General features: G+C 46.8%; 1 protein-coding gene across 1 annotated transcript; it reads right to left on the bottom strand.

Annotated features, from left to right (window-relative positions):
* Positions 1-622: 622 nt before the first annotated feature.
* Positions 623-1,567, bottom strand: LOC138504871 (olfactory receptor 5AR1-like). Its single transcript, XM_069625286.1, has one exon. The coding sequence runs from the start codon at positions 1,565-1,567 to the stop codon at positions 623-625; it is 945 nt and encodes a 314-aa protein (XP_069481387.1).
* Between the last annotated feature and the right edge of the window lie 18,630 nt (positions 1,568-20,197).

Here is a 20,197-nt window from a genome sequence, read left to right as displayed (position 1 = left end):
ATGTGAAATCTTTGGAAATGCAATTAATACACACTGAGAGACGGATTTTGAGCTACGTGCAAAGTAAGAAGTGTCATTCTGTGATGGGAAATCACTTTTCTTATTTGCTTCATATTAAGTGCTTATATTTCTGTAGATGCGGGATATGGAGCAATAAGATAAGTGTTGCTCCGTCCCGGAAGGACACTTTTCTTATTTTACATAGATCTTAGAATCAGAACGCCGTTGCTATATAAACTAAAACTAGATGCTGGAATTAATATTCTTAAATGCATTACCTTGACCAAGATACACATGCAATGGAAATCACACAGAGTTCGGAAACACTTTTATATGCAACAAGCAAATCTATACCTGGGCGAATCATATCAGCAGATGTTACTAACATTGTAGGCAGTACACATATGTGTAATTTAAAGTGTGAACCTAACTGGGAAGCACCAGAGTGCTGTTCATAGAGACGATATAGAGTTCAGAGTAGGGGGCAGGGCTAGCGCAGGAGCTGGGAACAGCCGGGGGAGCAGTAGAACCAGGACTACCGCAGAGCTGAAGTAGTAGCGGGATCTAAGGATGGACACAGGCCCCATGTTATTTCTTGGCTTGAACCTTGAGTGTGTCTCCATCACTGCACCTCTATATTCCTGCAGGTGATTTTGAGGAGAGCCCCTTTGACGTCTTTGTTTCTTAAACTGTAGATCATGGGGTTCAGCATTGGAGTCAGCACGCTATAGAAGAGAGTCGCCATTTTGTCCTGATGCAGCAGCTGGCTGGAGCCTGGTCTCATGTACATGAAGATGATTGTGCCGTAGAACAAAGAAACCACGGTGATGTGGGAGGCACAGGTCGAAAAGGCTTTTTGCCTCCCCTCGGCCGAGCGGATCTTCAGTATTGTGGCGAGGATGCGGGCGTACGTAATCAAGATCAACAGAAAGGGCATCATCACAACTACGATTGCGCAAATGAAAATGATGGTCCTGTTCATGGAGGCGTCTGTGCACGCCGTGCCTAGCACGGCGGGCACTTCACAGAAAAAGTGGTCAATTTCGTTGGGACCACAGTAGGTCAACTGCAGGGCAAAGATTGTGTGGATCAACGAGTTGAGAGTGCCCCCGATCCAGGAGCATGCCGCCATCTTGATGCACATGCTCTTGCTCATGATTGTGGCGTAATGCAGCGGTTTGCATATGGCTACGTAGCGATCATAGGCCATGGATAGGAGAAGATAGCATTCCGTCCCCCCCAGTGAAAGGTGAATGCACAATTGTGCCATGCAGCCACCGAAGGAGATTTGCTTTCTTTCTGTCAGGAAGTTTGCCAGCATTTTGGGCACAACGCTTGAGGTGAACCAAATGTCCATGAAGGAGAGGTTGCCAATGAAAAAGTACATTGGGGTGTGAAGACGATGGTCCACGCTGCTGAGCAGGATGATCAGGGTATTTCCAATCAGAGTTATTGAATAGATGATCAGGAATAACCCAAAGAGAACGATCTGTGTTTTGGGATTGCTGGAAAGGCCCATCAGAATAAATTCTGTCACTCTTGTGTGATTTTCCTGTTCCATTGTCATCGGAATGCTTGATCTGGAGAGAGAGAGAGAAGAAAAAACAGGTGAAGAAGGAAAGACCACCAGCTAACTGGATAAAATCAATTGATTTGTTAAATTTAACAATCACAAGAAAGTTGCAGCCACATTAATATTGAAATCTGTTTTCAGCACAGACAGGAAAGGCTCAAAATCAATATCACGGCATAGCAGCCTTCCCACTGCTTCTTGTAGCCTTGTGTCAAGGTTCAAGACATACGGAAACTGATTAATGGCCAAGTTTACAGGAATGGGCTGTCCTCTGGTGTTGAGCTTTTTATAATATGTGCGTCCTGAATATATACTTCAGTTAAGTTTTTGAATTGATCAATACATACATCATTAACTTTCAAGTCTTAGAGTTTGAGCTGCAATTCTTGTTTCAATTGTTTGTTTTTGTTCCACATCCTCTCATTTAGTCCTATCCAGCAAATTCAAAGACTGCATAAATGTTATCATAGCTATATTCATTCCACATTTTTGACTATCATACAGGGCATTCCATAATACATTATCTGCTATTTGATATCCTTCAAACATGTGCTCCAAAAGTCTTGCTCTCGTAGTGATTAGTGCGGGACATTCAACGATGAGCTGTTTTATTGGCTCCATTTGTGATGTGATATAGAACTAAATCTGCAGTACACATTGTGTCTGCATTTCCGCATAAACCAGAATGTTTTTCACTTGTGAACCTTAGCCAGACCGGCTTAAGGGCTGCAGGAATTGAACATACTTTTCCGAGCGAAGAACTCTGGCTCACATATAGTTCACTATCTTGTGGAGAAAGATTGCGAAGATTTTGGACCTGTTGACATTATATTATTAACTTTTTTATTAGTTTTAGGTGCAAAGGTTTTTATGCATATTGTGGTTTATTTTTATATTGTCTGATGTAGAGGTGCATTAAAAGTTGATTTGTATACAATAATTAAAAAAAATACAAAAATGGGTGAACATTGGGTCAGTTGTCTTGGTGAAATACCTCCAGACTGACATGGGAATATTTAGTAATATTTCACACATGCTCTGTAGACACTTCTAACTTTTGCTCAGAAAACATAAAAATATGACTCAAAAGACAATGACGTCTTTCAAAGTACGCTGCCAAGGTGCTAGAAGACCTAAAACTGGAAACATCACTATTCAACCTTGCTAATACTGGATTCTGGATGTTGTGGAGCCTGGTACATCTCCCAAGACGCACTAAATCGAGCTACTGAACAACCAGAAAATTGACTTTGCTTTCCAGCCCACCTGATCTATGCAGCAGAAACGGTACAAGATGGACATGTAAAAATACTACGTTTAAATGGTCCAAACAAGTTCTTAAAAAAGAAAAGGAAAATAGGACCACTTTCATGTCTGGATAATTTGTATAGAATTGTATCAGCTTTTTTTACTAACATCCCAGGATCCACTTATAGATATTTGTTCTTTTGTATTTCTATGGTTGTCCACAAGGGACCTTTTAAAAAATGTTTGCACTAAAGATATTGTTTAAAGGGTGGTACCCAGTCTCCATTAGACATCAAAACAAATACTAATTCCTATGAGCACATAATTAAAAATAAATCTGATATTCTACAGAGCATAAATAATTGAAAAGATGTATTAAACTTTTTTATTGAGTAAGTTGAGACAAGAGGCTTTGCTCCAGGAAGTTTTTACAGGTACTTGTAGAAAATTCCTATTTGAGGAACAAAACTTGTCTGTGACCGGTTACCTTGCTCTATTAATTTAGATTGATTCATATATACACAAAAGGTTTTAACTTGAGTGTGTTTTTTATTTGGTGTTAGCAAGTGGTCAACTGACACGTGATTCATCCCCTCTGGGTCCTTGTCAAGGCTAGATTTGAAATGTTGGGTCCAAGTCGTCTTAGATCATGGAACAGAATTTTCCTTCATGCCTGGTGCGCCTGCGCAGCAGCTCAATTCCTGTGGTTCGTCTCCTCCTAATAGTGCTAGGTAACGGGGTACAGACAAGGTATCTTCCCAAAAGAGGTGCGGGCACCTCTACTTACCCGTGACCATGCAGCTAGACGCAAGCAACCAACTTTTAACAATTGTATAAAGCAAACTGAGTGAAGCGCGAGTGGAGTCCAGAACCTAGCGCCCATGTAGTATATTGAGGAACAAGTTTGCCACTCTGGCAAGAAAACCTTTACACCAGAAGGCATTTATTTGACCTAAATGTGCAGGAAATAAGGAAAAGGTGGCTATGTTCCATACTGAAAGAAGCAAGGATGCGCTTGATGATGGAATGTTCGTCTGCGCGCTATTGCCAATACTAGGCGGCCATTCATTCAGCGACATCCAATTACTTTGGAAAGCCTGGAGGACTAGACACAGCTTTGCAATGCATCCCCAATACACCCTGATAGCACTTTGTATCTCATGTTATGTATTCATGTGTAAAGGTTGTTATAAAGGTAGATTTGCTATTGGAATCTGTAATTCAGGTTGCATTGATGTAGTGGATACAGTGTGGACATGGGACATGGTTTCATTTTTTGATAGATTTTGGATTAGCCTTTTGGACCGGGTACAGGTCGCCAGAACCCCCTCTGATTCAAGGCGCGCAGCAAAGACAATGGAATTAAACACGACAAAGGTGTTTGAAAGGGGAGGGCACACCTATAGGGACAGCCCCTTTGGCATGATGCGCCAGAGTATTTGTGTTGAGAAGGAAGATGGTGTAAGCGTGGGATAAATTATTTGTCAGAATCACCCACATTTTCCCCGTATCGAGATGATTTGGGCCAAACTTCCAAACCCGGGTTAAGGTAATGACAATTCCTGCCTGTTAGGAAAGATTTCGTAATTATAGGTAATTTTCCTTCCATGTGGCAACCCCTAAAATTTTTGCTGTTGTTTTTCACCTTGTTCTCGACTTTGCCAGAGAAGTGCAGCCTTCTACCGCACTCCTCTGGGCTTTCGCTCCATTCTTACGGGGAAAGTGACATGCCCTTAAGACAGTCAGTACCGGGAAACGCTGTTTTCCGTAGTTTCTTTTATCATGTTGCGGCTTTCGTGCAACATTATACAAGAGGGCACTGTAAGCTAAGTTACTGCTCTCTTGGGTCTCTAGCCTTCTACAGGCCCTAGATACTCTTTTAGGATTGTAACTGATCGTGCAAGTGATTCACGGACGGGAATGGTGGCAGTGATCGTTTCTTGTGTTTTGAGCTCCTTTTGGCGTTTTAAGCGCGTTTCTCGCACTTAGCCCAAAATGGTGGCCTGGCTCCCAAAATGGCCAGACGACGAAGCTCCTTTGTCCTGTCCACTGACCGTCTTGCTCCCTTCACCTTCCCCAGGTCGAGACGACCCGGGGCCTTCCTTATTTGGGCATGTACTTTCCCGCGAAACACGGATGCTTTCGCGGGCTTCTATAGGCCTAGTGTGTGCCTCCAGGATGTGGGCTGGGATGTCTGGTCCCAATACACATCCTGGGTGCCAGAGAGTTTAGGGTGGTGTGAATGCCTGGGACCACCGTGGTCCGTGATAGGTCCACGAATGGTGTGAGTGTTGATGAGCGGATCTCCCATTGGGTCCCCTCCGTTTTGGCGCGAAGGGAACCGTGGATAAGAGGGGGCTGGAAACACCACTACCATGTCGATCTCCTGAGTTCTCACGAATGAAGGAATACAGGAGCCAAGTATCCTGCAACCACGAGGCTGAACCGAGGAATCGCTGGTGACCCGCTGAAGGACTGCTCCTCTGCACTGCTGTTGCCTTGTGAAACCCTTTTTACCTCCGATCGAACCAGAAGGCCTGTACTGGTACTTCGACCCTTGGAATAGCGGGAACAGCTATTCTCGGCATCTTCACCATCTCCTGCTCGTAAGCCTTCGGAAGTGTCTCTGGGCCATCCAGCAGACTGACCAGCCTACACAGGAGTCTTGCTCTGTAACCGCCGCCAGGTTGTGTAGTATTTCGAGTCCTTGTCACTCTTACACGATTCGTACACTTGGCGTTCCCAGGTCTGAAGTGAGTAGTGTACATTTGGCTCCGATACACACGGCCGCTCCGTTGCCCTGCTGTGGTAACAAACTGTGCGGGTTTCTTCGATTGGGACATCCTTTACTCAACACGACGACGAGGCGTTCCCTGCTCTTCTGAACCTGCCAGCGACTGAAACGGACGCGGAGAAGCCTGGGTCTGCTTGCATCGGGGATCGGTGAGTAGCATAGCTAGGATCTGGTCGCCCTCCTGCAGGAGCCCATTGCTTTTCCCCGCTGTGTCAAAACAGCACCCTTTTCCATACTCGCGCTCTGCTTCTGCCCACAGTAGAGGCTGCGCTTGAGTCGCGGAACTTGTTCTTCTTCTTTTGTGCACTAAAACAAACTGCCTGATTTCCTTCGAAGAGACTCCCCTTTTGCCCGTTGGCACCAGCGTGTGCAGGTACTTTTGAGCACAAGGCTCCACTCTTCGCAGGGCTCAGACTTCCTTTTAGTTAGGTGCCTCTGAAGGCGGACTTGGTCTAAGCATTATTTCGCACTGCCTGTTTTCCTTACCTTTCAGGTGGACTACACATTTCGTGCATCTAATGCTTGAGACTTGTTTGTATTTGTATATATATTGTATTGGTATGGTATGTGTTGGTTTACTAGAGTTGTATTGTGATTTCTCGCTACGGTCATTGTTTTAAAGGCCTTGGAATAAATGTGTATATATTTTTAATATAACACCTGTTTGGAGTAGTTTGTAAGTGTCCTTGCTTTGTGTGCTCATTGCGGGCTTTCAGTCACCCTCACCCCTCTTGAGACCTAGTCTTGACCGCCGCGATCGCTACCCTGATTGGTCTGGCTTGTCCAGAGGTTACCCTGTTCCAAGTAATTAGGTTGGCCTTCTGAACTTCTGCGCCGCCAGGACAGAGTTCAGAAATCCGTCTTAACACTGCCAAATAAATTTTACTGTAAACAATGGGCTTGAAGAGGTTGGAGCTTTTCCCAAAGCGAACAATAAAGTCTAAAGTGCATGGAACAGGGTGGAAATTCAGAACCTTTTCTGCAATTCTGCAAGTCCGTCTCAATAAAGCACTAGATTCAAACAATGTGCAAAGGATGCGTTTTTTAATCTGCATGTCTTTGAGAGATGAGCAGGCCCTCTTATTCACAAAGGTGGCCTGTTCATTTCCAGTGGGTTGTGCTGCAGCGCAAACTATGTGCTGGTCATCTCCCGGCATGCAGAGTTGAAGAGGGAGGCCCAAGTGTGGCCCTCATGACCCCCACTCGACTTGCCGTCCCAAAGGCAGAGAAACGAGAGATGGGCATCACCCCTAGGCCCTTCCTCGCCATCGTTGATGTATCGCAGATGTGAGAAACGTTATTCGCTCTGTCAGCCATTCAAACCTTACCCCATTGACGACATGGAAGAGATGCAGTTGTCCTCAATCAAACAAGTTGACTGACTATAACCTTGCAGAAGCTGATGACATCACCACTGACATCTTGACATAGGGTGTCCAGTCAATTGGTCGACAGCAAACTGGTCGACTGCAATTTGGTCGACACCATTTGGTCGAATGCCAAATGGTCGAATTTTTTTTTTTATATATATATGTGTTTTGTGGGTTTTCGTGTGGGGGAAAAAAAGAAAAAAAGGGGGTTGGGGGTGGCCCCCCCCAAAAAAAACAAAAAAAGGGTAAAAAAAAAAATTTAAAAAAAATTCGACCATTTGGCATTCGACCAAATGGTGTCGACCAATTGACTGGTAACCTTGACATAGATGTGTTAGACATAAAGCACTTAGGCATCCAGGCACGAAGCTACACAAACACTTTAGTTTATTGCTGATAGACACAAAACAAATGCTTCTGACCCATAATAGTTAAAGGACGAAACAGCAAGACGCCTCAGACTACACATACATATCTTGCTCAAGCTTAATTTGCGACTAATACGAACGTCCATAAGAACAAAGATGGAAGCCACAGGTGCATAAAGGTGAATGGGGAAAGCAAGGAGAACTTCAGAATTCAGAGAGGGGCAGATGGACAAACCATCCAGCGCAGACACTGTGCACAGCCTCGCCAAGGACAAGCAGAGATGGAAAGTTTCTAGTTTACCAAAGCAATAAAGCACCTGTGAGAATACAGGCTAAACTCCTCATAATTACAGACAGTCCGTGGTTCTTACACACGTGACCTGAAGGAACAGGACAGAAGCTATTAATTCTCAAGGTGTATGTGGGAAAGCTGTTCCCATTGAACCAGAGGTGGAAAGATACAATTACTACACAGGCTCAAAGCTGGATGTACACTCGCAGGGCCTAGACGATCAGAGATGGCAACTTATTGGGAACACGCAGCACCGTCGTGATCGTTCCCATGGCCGTGAATAGTTTCTCTCAGCCTGGTAGATGTCCAGGGTCCCACGTCTCAGAGGACCTGTTCGGTCCCATCCTTAGCTTCGTTTCACGTTGAGGCAAACTATGTTGCAGTGGACAATTACTTCCTTGCTAACCTGCAACTTTGTATTTGTAACATTTGGAGGTGGTCCAAGGAGGAGCCTCCAGATATGGCTACCCAATGGTTATACTAACCCCTATTTATAGCATATATAGCTTTTCAGAACTGACCAATTCCCTTCCCCGATAGGTTTTTTTATGATGCGATTTGGTATGTGACATTGTTTACAGTTAAAACAGCGTAACACACGTTTGGAGGACGAGAGCTTTTGGAAATGTTATGCTATTCAATTGCGATCCCTGTAATTTTGATTGATGACATAGACAGTAACCTTTGCCCTATGGTTGAGTCTTCTGTTCTTGCAGTGGGGAAGTTCCCGGGGCCAAGTACCCTCCGGCTGGTAATCAGGGTAACTGCTAAGTGTGCCACTGCCGCTCCTTTAAAGTGTTGGTGGCCATGCATGGCACTTCCAGCATCCAAAGACATTTCCTTGTAGTTATGTTCTGAGTTTTTTTTCCAAGGAGAATAGCTCATAAAATGTCAATCCTCCCTGACGAAATGGTATTTATTAAAGGAAGGTGAGCGTCCATGTCATGAATGCTTGACATATGACCGCCTCTGCCGTATTGGCCTTTCTGAGGTCATTGCCGTGCAGTCATGGACCCCCGTATTAGTAAATAAGTAACCTCAGTCGCCCTCGTGGGAGCAGAATCAGCAGGATGAAACTGCATGCACCCCTAATGCATTTGCCTGACTCTTCCCCAGCCCTTACGACTTTCCAGAGCCCATGTCTGTTAGGAATTCCCTATATAATGCACAATGCATCACCCTCGGAATGATGAAAACCAGCCCCAGGTATGCCTGATTGCTGGTCTGACATGCAATCTTACAATTCCCTACTTCAACTTTACTAATTTGATCAACTTCAGAAGATTGAAAAGGCGAGCTCTTCTTACGCAGGTCCAAACCTGCGAGCCTGCAGGTTACACATTCGTTTTTAGTGTTATGTGGCTTTTTTGCCTTCTTTTCTTTTTATAGTGCAATGAAGCAATATATATATATATATATAAAATATAAGTGGATGATTCATTTGGTTTCAACAAATGTGATGGTATGAACTACTGATGTATTTGTTATGTAAAGCTAACTTGGATTAGCCAATTCATATTAAAAAAAAAAAAATAGATGTCTGCAGTAGGTGCATCAACTTACTGAGATATTCTTGCTGCAGATTGGAATGTGCTGTCCTACTTGGGTAACATTCACGTATCAGCATGACTCACGACACTGAACCCAGCCTTAACTGAACACTCCCTGTGCCCTAACCTTTCTCTCTGTTCTTGGAGCCTTTTAAGGTATTTTGTGTGTGGCTGCTTCTGACGAATCTGTGTGAAACTGGCGGGATTTCCACCCCCCAGCCCCCAGCATCCCTTATGAAGAAGGTTCAGGCTTGAAGAAAAGTCTGTGGGAACCCACAAACCTCCCCGAATCCTACTAGCAGATGTTGGGGGCCTGCAGATCACTGTTCAGAAAGTTCCCCCAGGCTTATGGGGTGAATACCAGAATCCTATGGGGGTGGGAGTGGGGGCTCCTGCTAAGAGTAGAACGAAAAGATATTACCACAAACATGAAAGCATTCACTGGAGGTGAGGGGGCTGGGCTGCACAAAGTTAAGCTAAAATAAAAAATCACATGTTAGCAACAGTCACCAACCGAGAGATCGCCGCATAGTTGGAGGCGCAGAAACGTGGTCTCAAGAAAGTCTTTCTTCAGCTCATATGCATGGGACGAGCAAAGGTGTAAGCAAGCAGGGGTGCATCTCTATTCCTTCCTGCACTTATCAGACCTACCCTGTCTGCTGCCTGAAACCCAGCACTTGCCACTTGCTGGCTGCACTAGCACTGCTTGTTGCCTTCATGGTTTATGTATTATTATTCTGTATCTGTTTCTCCCTTGCTTCGCATTTTCCTCTTCTCCCCCTTCTATGCACTTTCCCCTCCCCCTTTCCCATGCACTTGCGCGTTCTCACTGTCACTGGGCCTAGTAAGATCGCTGTTTTTGTGCTCCCCTGTGCCCCTTCCCTTGCCTTGTTGCGCTCTGAAACACTTGTGTACGAGCGCGATAGAAATAAAATATCAATATCAACACTAGTGTAAGACGAGCAATGTCTGGTGAGAAGCCTCTGGGCCTGGTAGTGGGCCAGGGTCAAGCCCTAACAGTTTGTGGTCATGGTTTGGCCACTCTGAAATGATACTCCACGGCCACAGTTTCCCCTGGATCCCCAAATCTGGGATCCTTCAAAAGTGGCCAGTGAACAGTGACCTCCCTTGCCCGCCCCCTCCCGCAGGATGTTGGTCGCGCAGCTTCCAGGTGGCAGGTCATGTCTTCGCTCATCTCCTGGTTAAGTTGTCAAACTGCATATTCAGTGAACCCCGCTGGTTCAAACTCTCATTGAACGACGCCCCCCCTCCCTCTAGCTCTCAAAAGCAAGCCTTGTTTCCCTTGGTAGGGTTGACAGTCCAACCGGAATCGGGACTATGCCTCCTGACGATTCTTTTGGGGTATCTTTCTGCTTTTCTTGTGGTCTTTAGGATTTTGACCCTATCATCTCTGTACCCTAGTTACTCAGCCTATCCACTTTACTAGGACTTGTCCCCTGGCTGCCCCTCACCCCCAGTGTTCTAATTCCCTGCCTCTCATCCCCCCCTGCCAACCCTTGGACCTCTTGATGTGGCCAATACCGGCTCTCGGCAGTGGACGTCCATCGCCCACCTTTCTCTGCCTCTCATGACCTCGCTCCACACCTCTCCTCCGGGCTCCTTCTGCTTCGCCTCCTCCAATGTACTCCTCTTCCTGGCGTTTCTCCCTTTCTTAGGAACAGTTTGGGTGTCCACAACGTATGGACACTCCCGTCCCGTGCACACCGACATTGACTGAAGAAATCCTTCAGTCCAAGTTTACTGTAACCTATACAGTTAGGTGTTTAAGTCGCCGTACAATTGCTTGGAGAACAGTTTCAACAGTTTTTCAAGAATAGTTTATCAACTAATGGAATTTGATTATATTCATTTTGTCAATATCATTCTGAATGTACTCAATACAAACATCTAGGGCCTGATGCATGGAAGTGTTTTATAATGGCGCAATCCCATAGGAAAATGTTCCAGGAATCAGGCCCTTTGTGTTTTTGATTACATTACATAATTAGTGCAACACAAAGTTCTCAATAGAATTTTTCAATAATCAAGTTAATTAAGTTTTCTAAATGGAATTTTCAAAGAAAGACTCCACGTGAAACAATCTCTTCTTCATGAGCCAAAACAGATCCTCTTTTGCTTTCAACACATTTTCTACAACAAATTCAGAAAGTTGTAATCAGTATTTCTGATCTCACCTCATTGAGCACTTCTCCCTTTCTTCTCATCTCTGGCTTTCTCCTCCTTTGGCTCCATCCCTTCCCTGCTTCTTCCTTCGCTGTCTGTCGCTCCGCACACCCCTTTCCTGACCACCCAACTTCAATCTCCAGTATTAAAGGCTTGTTCCTCAGCCTTTTATGCTTGGATTCTAACATGGATTGCACTGATGAGGACCTTCCTCGTTGTGTACACGTGTGTCCAGTTAGTGTAACCACCTAAAGTGTGACCAGTGGCACTTAGTCCCTCCCTGGCCTCAGTCCACGTGTAGTGACTTATATCCATATTTCTTCTTGCTGCCCAAGCCGAGGCTAGAAAAGTACAGCCCAGTCATGGCCGTCTCTGGTTCCGCTCACTTGTTCACCACGGACCTCTGCTCATGTATTCTGTAGAGTGGAGGTTTCAGGGTACGATTGTGATCACGGGCTGCGCACACGGGACTGCGTTTTGGTCCTGGATCTCCCTTGCATTTACAATTCCCGACAGAGGTGTAGACAGGGTAGGACTTGAGCGGGCAAGGCCCACCCAAAATCTGTAAATGCCCACTCAGCAGCACTGTGTGTTAATGTTAAAGGTATTTGGAATTGGTCCCCTGGCGCTCTGGGCATTTACAGATGTTAATGTCCCTGTGGGGGCCCAACTACATGAGCTCCAGGCCCCACTTGTTAGGCTACGCCTCTGATTACCGACTCGCAGACCCCGATCGTTGGTTGCCTCCTTCCGTGCCTCTCTCTTTCTAAGGACATTTGGGGCAGTGTGTGTGGCTCTGATGACAAGGTGGGGAACTTTGTGGGGTACACCATGCACCGCCTCTGGGGTCGGCATCACACAGCTGTTGGCTCTCGCCTGGCTCCCGGGGCCCTGTCAGTTCCCGCTCCACTCCTTATTCATCTGATTCTGTCACATACTCCACAAACCAACATGTCCCCCCCCCCGCCCCCCCACTAGAACTTCATCAATGATTACACACTGGAAAGTAACACAGTAAACACTGATAGTGTATCCAGTCACCCCCTAAAGTGCACGGCCTGAATATGACCCCAATATGCAAATGCCAGGTTACAGAAAGTGTGCCCTCTCAGGAGTGCAAAGTCTGCCCTAATGCCAACACCATTCCGTATTAGCACTGGTGCAAACATGCAGAGATAATGTGTAGATATATTTTTTAACGCTGGCAATTTTTGACCTGGTGCTTATATCATGTCAAACCGCACTTGTCATGATGCAGTGGTTTTTGAATATGTCCTAATTTTTCTTTTTAAATATGACAAACTTTGCCCTGGTGTTAATACTGTGCACCTTTGCACTTGTGCAAAGTTTCTGTAATCTGGCCCTGGTTTGTAATATGCACATTTTTCCTTTAAAAAAACATTTTTGCGAAAGTACGAAAGTAAAGGTCCTGGCCAAGCTTGGTCGTTTATTTGTGCACCCTACATTATAGTGAGAGGTTGGGACGCCACCTGGCATGACGCATGTCACCTGCCTGACATCCATGGTGTTCCTAAGGACGCTTCCTGATTGGCTGCGCAGGAATGGAACAGCCAGGGTTTGTGCTGGCTGCATTCTCGCTCCTGTGTGCTCGCATAGACCCTCATCTGGCAGTCATCACCCCTAACTTTAAAAGGACAAGGGGTGTCGGCGATGCATCGTGTGCTTATCCGTGATGCGAGGGCTGCACATGTTTCATACACAGCGCATGTGTTAAACATGCGTATGGGGTAAAAGAACGCTTTGCATGCAACTCCAAAATCTTTTGGGCTGGCCTAGGCTTTAAGAGTTGTTCGAAACACGAGGGGGGCCCTTGGAGGGGGCAAGAGCATGGCCTGGCCTGCGGCTTAGGTAAGTGTCTCCGACCCCCGCCAGGCATCCCTGTGCAGCCATCCTCACCCTGGCACCCTAGCCATTCGTTTTACTGCTGGTCCGCACAGGCGTAGGCACGCATACCCTGCCTTCAGACTGTTACTTTATCGTGTGAAGGGTCATGGGTCATGCGATCACCCCACCTGCACTGTGCAGCACACGCGTGGCTTTCCGGGACCTCGCCAACAGGAAGGCTATATTAACCACACCTCGAGTGCCAGTGTTCGTCATGGTTCTAGTAAATACGCGCGATAGCGGAGCAAAAGCGCCTGGAAGCTTTGCTTCTACACCATGTCTGCTTTGGTATCTGGCCTAACTACCTGCCATTCACTTAACCCGCATTCTGGACTGCCTGGCACCATTGTGTGCCAGTTGGTGTTGGATACTCAAGCCTCACCTGTATCTTCTTTAAATGTAAATGATGTAGTCACTGCCTTAGGGGACACCTTCCTACCTCCAGGACAGAACTCACACACCTGGCAGAGCTGCTCTCCTCTGCCCCCTTCCACCGAGTTCCCCAATCGCCCTACACCTTCCACTGAAAAGGATTGCCTGCAGAAGCGTCGCGAACCCTACTAACTGTGGGACTCTTCTGGGCATTTGAAGACCTGCTGGTCACGCCAGGATGTTGCCCAGTGAATGGGCTAAGATCATCTCGGGCAATGCCCTGATCATGGGGGATTTAACAAGTGGCTTGCCATGCCACCTGACAGCCATACCGCCCTCTTCCTGAGCAGGGGTGGCACTGCCAGGCTCACTCATTGGACCCCCTGCTACATAGAGTGGCCTCTTCCTTCTCACACTCGCCCATCGCAGGTGTTCTTCATCTGTTCTGATCACACACCCACCCCCCTCCTCATGAGCACACAGACCAGTCACGCCTGGAGCCATTGCCACTACCCCAGGCTCACCACCTGTCTCGCTGCCACCTATGGAAAGAGTCTCTGGCAAGCTCTGCCCAAAGGTTTGGCCGGAAGATCCTCTTAAACGCCTCCAGAAGAAAGTCTCTAGAACTCATGGTGCCCTGGATACACCGGCGGCGGGGGAGTCCCCAGAGAGCTCCGACTCCTGAAACAAAGGCATTGACAGCAGGTCTGCGGGGGGAGCGCGAGACAGAAAACCCTATACTCACAATCCTACAGACCAAGCTGCCAACACACCGGGCGGAGATTTCCAGATCTGCATAGAATAAATCATGATAATGTGTTTTTTTTTATATAGCGCCTTAATCCAAAGCGCTTTACATAGGACGTATTACTCCATGCATTACTATTAAGAGCCCCCTGGTCTGAAGATGCCACGTATCAGGCTGTGCTCACATGGACCTTGCTGGTAACCTCTCCTTCTTGCCCCAAGGTGAGAATGACAATATCCACGATACCATCAGGAACTCGCTCTGTTGGGAGCTAACCCTGCCTCTTCCCCTCCCAAACATGCAAAGGCAAAATAGGTGTAAAATGCGACAATGGCGTGGAGTTTTGAGCTGCTTGGCGTTTGAAGGCAGCTGCACAGCATTGCTCATGTAGAGGCTTGAAGCGCGCGAGGTTGCGCTGCTCTTGTTTTCATTTCAATAGCACAGAAATAATCATGGATGCCTGCATTAGCCAGGACGCCTGTTTATATGTTGCTCAGTGTTACTGGAACCGCCTCCTTTCTCTTGGTTTACAGGGAGGGGGTGCTAGTTCACAGGCCCTCTCCTGGAGGGAAACGTGTGCAATCCCTTTAGGAGCAGCACCCCCATGCAGCCCTGTGCTTTGCCACTCCCCCTGGCTGGGGTCTGCCCAGGAGATGACCATTGGCAACGCATTGCATGTCTGGGTGCTGTGAGATATGTTCGGGGGTCCAGCTCAGGACCACACTGACACAAATGAAGCACCTTTCCATAAAGCGCTTTGGATGAAAGCGCTATATAAACAAATAAATACACATAATATTTTTGTCTACACATCCTACTTCGATATTGATTACATTGTGGTGTTAAGGATCACATTTTTGGCCAGAATATTGCTGACTTAATTATATTAATAATCTGGTGATTTTTAGAGTGGTTCTCGCTGGTTTCCGCCAGCTTCTAAGCACTGTAATAATTTGTCACGTTAATTACCAGCCTGTGGTTCTCAATTCACTGACCTGGTGGTGGGGCGATCTGACACGATCGGGGATCGAACCTACAGCCCCAGCGTCATCCTGTGCCCGATGGAATTCTGTTTCTCGCACGTTATCCTCCCAGTTCAAAAGAAAAGCCTCAAGACTAGCACTGCAGAAAGGCCTTAGAAGCATTTCTAGAACTTGTACTAACCAGCTGAAAGGCTGATCCAGTTCGCTGGGTTACTGTTTTTTCATTCAGACAACTGTCTAAACTTCAGTCAGAGGAAGCTGCTTCCGTTCCAGGGGCATTAAATCTGCCCAGTGGAGGCGGCCCAGACCATGTCCACGTTGGAACGAAACTCTTTCAAATGAGCAGACGTAACTGAGTGCCAAGGACGGGTAGGCTCGTCCCTTTTTGGATAGACTTGCATAAGAGCCTGGCATTTAATGGGTTAATGGTAAATATAAGCAGTTCAGTCATTTCTGGGGGACAGACGATAGTAGTTTTGCACAAGGCCGGGGAGTCGGCATAACATGCGTGGAAACCACTGATTTAGACGTTGCCTCCAAGGACTTTTGGTTTACCCCCGTGTGTACATGTCAGACAAACCCACCCCCCCCCACCCCAGCTTCATCCATTTGGGAGGCCATTTTATGTGTCACAAAATGCCCTGAAGTGGCTCCGTGGCTGCATGGCGGCGCTGGACCAAAAACACAAGATAGGTTTGTCGCAGAAGAAGCTGTGAACAGCGACTTACCTTATGCAAAAGAAGCATTGCTGGTGTCCGGCTTGAGTTGCTAGACCAAGGGCCTATGCCATGGTTCGAGGTGTTTGAAAATAAATGAATTGGGTGTAGAGCTCGCAGAGGTCTCGGGCCCGTGAAGTAGGCTACCTTCAAGGTGTATTGAAGACCACACCAATATCAAGAGAAAAGTTCTGCGTTGCTTCACTCTTCCAGTTCAGCAGGCCTTCTCCCGGTCAGTCATTCTGCAAAAGGGCTCTCACTCCCTCTTGCCTCTCTCCTATGACTCCTGATAGCCCTCCTCTTCCCCCACTATTGTGGCAGCAAGTCCTCCTGAAAGGCAGCAAGTACAAGCGTGTGGCTGACTATCTTCTCCTTGCTGATAGATTTGATCCATCAGCGGTGATTATTGGATACCCAGGCTTGAGCCTCACTACTCCATCCTCTCAGGTTGAGTCTAGAGTCTCATTGCTCCATCCTCTCGGGTCCAGTGTTGATCCTCATTACTACATCCTCTCGAGTCGGGTCTTGAGCCTCATTGCTCCATCCTATCGGGTTGAGTGTTGAGCCTCATTGCTCCATCATCCCGGGTCGAGTGTTGACCCTCATTACTCCATCCTCCCGGGTTGAGTGTTGAGCCTCACTACTCCATCCTCACGGGTCGAGTGTTGACCCTCATTACTACATCCTCTCGAGTCGAGTCTTGAGCCTCATTGCTCCATCCTATCGGGTTGAGTGTTGAACCTCATTACTCCATCCTCCCGGGTCGAGTATTGAGCCTCACTACTCCATCCTCGCGGGTTGAGTGTTGACCCTCATTACTCCATCCTCCCGGGTCGAGTGTTGAACCTCATTACTCTATCCTCCCGGGTCGAGTGTTGAGCCTCATTACTCCATCCTCCTGGGTCGAGTGTTGACCCTCATCACTCCATCCTCCCGGGTCGAGTGTTGAGCCTCACTACTCCATCCTCACGGGTCGAGTGTTGACCCTCATTACTACATCCTCTCGAGTCGAATCTTGAGCCTCATTGCTCCATCCTATCGGGTTGAGTGTTGAGCCTCATTACTCCATCCTCCCGGGTCGAGTGTTGAGCCTCATTACTCCATCCTCCCGGGTCGAGTGTTGACCCTCATTGCTCCATCCTATCGGGTTGAGTGTTGAGCCTCATTACTCCATCCTCCCGGGTCGAGTGTTGAGCCTCATTACTCCATCCTCCCGGGTCGAGTGTTGAGCCTCACTACTCCATCCTCCCGGGTCGAGTGTTGAGCCTCACTACTCCATCCTCTCGGGTTGAGGGTGTAGTCATGGGTTTGCATTCTTCTTGGTCTGTGTGGACTTGTCACAATAGGGGCTGGTTTCACAGGGTCTTTGCCATGATGGGGGGCTGTCTGTCTTCTTCTTGCTGATAGATTTGATCCATCAGCTGTGATTATTGGATACCGAGGCTTGATCCTCATTACTCCCTCCTCTTGGGCTGAGGGTGTACTCTGGGTCAGGATTCTTCTTGGTCTGTGTGGACTTGTCACGCTAGGGCTGGTTTCACAGGAATTTCGTACACTTTTATAGTCCCATCTGCCTGCTGCGGCCAATCCGCCGCCTCCTTACTCAGTCACCAATCCCTTCTCTCCAGTGTAAGCCCAGCCCCCTGTCATGGTCGCCATTCCCCCCTCATGTCTGCCTGGACCAGTACAGCCTGTAATGAAGCTCCACTCCCCTGTCGGGTCTTCCGTGTCGCTCTACCACTCTAGGTAAGGGGGGAGCTTGTCCTTGGCGGTCGCTGTCATTGAAACGACTTTGAGGCCCGGTCCTAACTCTCTGGCCTATTGTGGCATGTCTGTGGCTGTCAATGTCGGCCCCGAAACTTTGTCTGGCTGCCACCGGAGGGTTACCGGCGAGCCTGTTCTCCTGCCACGACATTGGGAGAAGCACCGGTAGGTGCCGTGTTTCCAGCTGAAACTGGTGCTGTCTCCTGCTGCGGCCACTGTAGCATCACCGGTTGAGCCCCAGTATTCCCGGTGCTCTCCACCTTTGGAGGAGGGAAACCTGCATTTAGTAAACGGTGTAGTTGATGGAGAGAGTGTGGAAGTAGCAGGAGTGGACATATAAGCAAAGATGATATAGTGATCAGAGGGAGAAGGAGAGGTGGAGATTGCCTTTCTTAACACAAATATTACTGAACACTCAACTGAACGCATTGTTTCACCTTTCCTGAAGAATTGCCACGTGTCTGCACAGCTGAATAATTCTTGGATGTTTCCCTTGGTGCTGCTGCTTCATAACTTCAATAATGGCACTATTTCATTTTATTTCCGCTGTATTTTGATAAAAATAATTGACCATAAAAGCCAACATGTACATAGACAAACAGAAACACAATCAAGGCTAATAACACCAAGAACTACACATTTTTTCCAGTCAATACAATAAAATATGGTTTATAGTCATAAAGTCGAATGAAATAATATCGAAAGTCATAATGTCTAAAACAAAAAGTCGAAAAAAAAAGTTGAATTTATGTTTTTGGTTGTTTTTTGTTGTTTGAAATGGGGGGGGGGGTTTCCCCCAACCTCCCCTTTTTTGTTTTTTTTGTTTTACCCCTTTTTTTTTTACCCCCGGAACCCAAAAAAAAACATGTAAATTAAAAAATAAAAAATGCGACTTTTTTGTTTCAACATTATTGTTTAGCCATTTTTGCAATTCGATATTATTTTTTCGACATTATGACTGCACACCATAAAATACAGATTGCCAATACTAATACAAAAACAATTATTGATCAATACCAATCAGAAAAGGAAAGTTCTCCTGGGCATTCAGTCTATAAGGATTTTGGTTGTAACAAGCGTCAATCGTGAATGTCCATACAACCGTTCGGGCCCTCAAATCGAGCTAACATGGGCAGAAGAACGCATGAAAAAATATTTAATTCCAGTTATGGAAGAAGATGGCTCAGTTTCGTTCTCCTATACCAGGCCCGTATCACAAACCAACCTGTGCTAAACGTGGCTAAGGGGTACCTTAGTTCCCAACCAGAACCTAATGGCCTCAGCAACAGTTGACACCTGGTTCTGCAAAATAAGATACTTTAAAGACATTTTTCTAAGGTCCTTATAGACGGGGCAGAGAAGCAGAAAATTGACTGTCTTCCCTGAGTCCTAGACAAAAACAACAATACAGGCTCACATTGGCATTCCATTTTCACTTTACAGATGGTGGGGGTAGAATGAGAAAACAATGCTTGAGGAACAAAGAGCGCATTGCTTTGGAGCTTATAGCGTCCAGATAGTCTTCGTAGCCTTGCACCTGCCTGAGAGCCCAGTAGGTGCTAAACTGGGATGGTGTTTCCAATCTCCCAGCTACTTCCGCCGTCCTTTCCAACTTAAGGGCATGTGTAGTTTGGCTTTTGACTCTACATCATTGGTCATAGGGTGGACCCAAATAACCAAAAGACACAGAGCCAAGAATTCGGTTTTTACATGCATCAGCCAAGGTAGGTTTAGGCCACCCTTCTGGGCCATTACATCTTCCAAAGCTCTCTGATATCTAGCAAGATTCTCATTTTTCCACAACCTAATCCAATATAAGAGTGGTTTAGCTCTGCATCACTGTTTGATGGACTGTAGGTCAGATTCCAAAAGGATTTGAAAGGTCGGGGCACTCGTTGGAAGCCCCAGTACATTTTTAAGAAAGGCGTTCTCACCCACAGACATATGTGTGGCATTGCACCACCCCCATAGTTCAGCGCCGTAAACAGCAGCTTGGGCCTCTAGTGCCGCGCGCGCTGCACCCCCTCCACCCTCATACGATTTAGCAAAGTTAGCTGTTGATCCATTATATCTACACAATGTCAGCCCCAGCTTTTTGGATAGTTCACCCCAAGAACAGTCTTCATACACTCTTATTCCCAGGTAGTCGTACATCTTAACCCGTTCAAATCGTGACCCATCAAGGACCTGGTCCTATCTGGGGTGCTTTTTTCCCCCGGCGTCCCCTAAAAACCATGGACTTGGTCCAATCCGTATTTATTATCAGGCCATTTTTACTACAGAAACTTGAGCAGAGGTTCAGCTCTCGGTGCAATCCCCCTGGGGTCAGC

Source organism: Ambystoma mexicanum, chromosome 11 (assembly GCF_040938575.1).
Source record: "Ambystoma mexicanum isolate Mex_15411 chromosome 11, UKY_AmexF1_1, whole genome shotgun sequence".
NCBI lineage: Eukaryota > Metazoa > Chordata > Amphibia > Caudata > Ambystomatidae > Ambystoma > Ambystoma mexicanum.
The sequence above is the reverse complement of the archived record's forward strand: the minus strand, read 5'-3'. Positions and strand labels throughout refer to the sequence as shown.

Excerpts from the sequence above, each read along its gene's own strand:
- LOC138504871 (XM_069625286.1), bottom strand. The coding sequence starts at position 1,567 with ATGACAATGGAACAGGAAAATCACACAAGAGTGACAGAATTTATTCTG.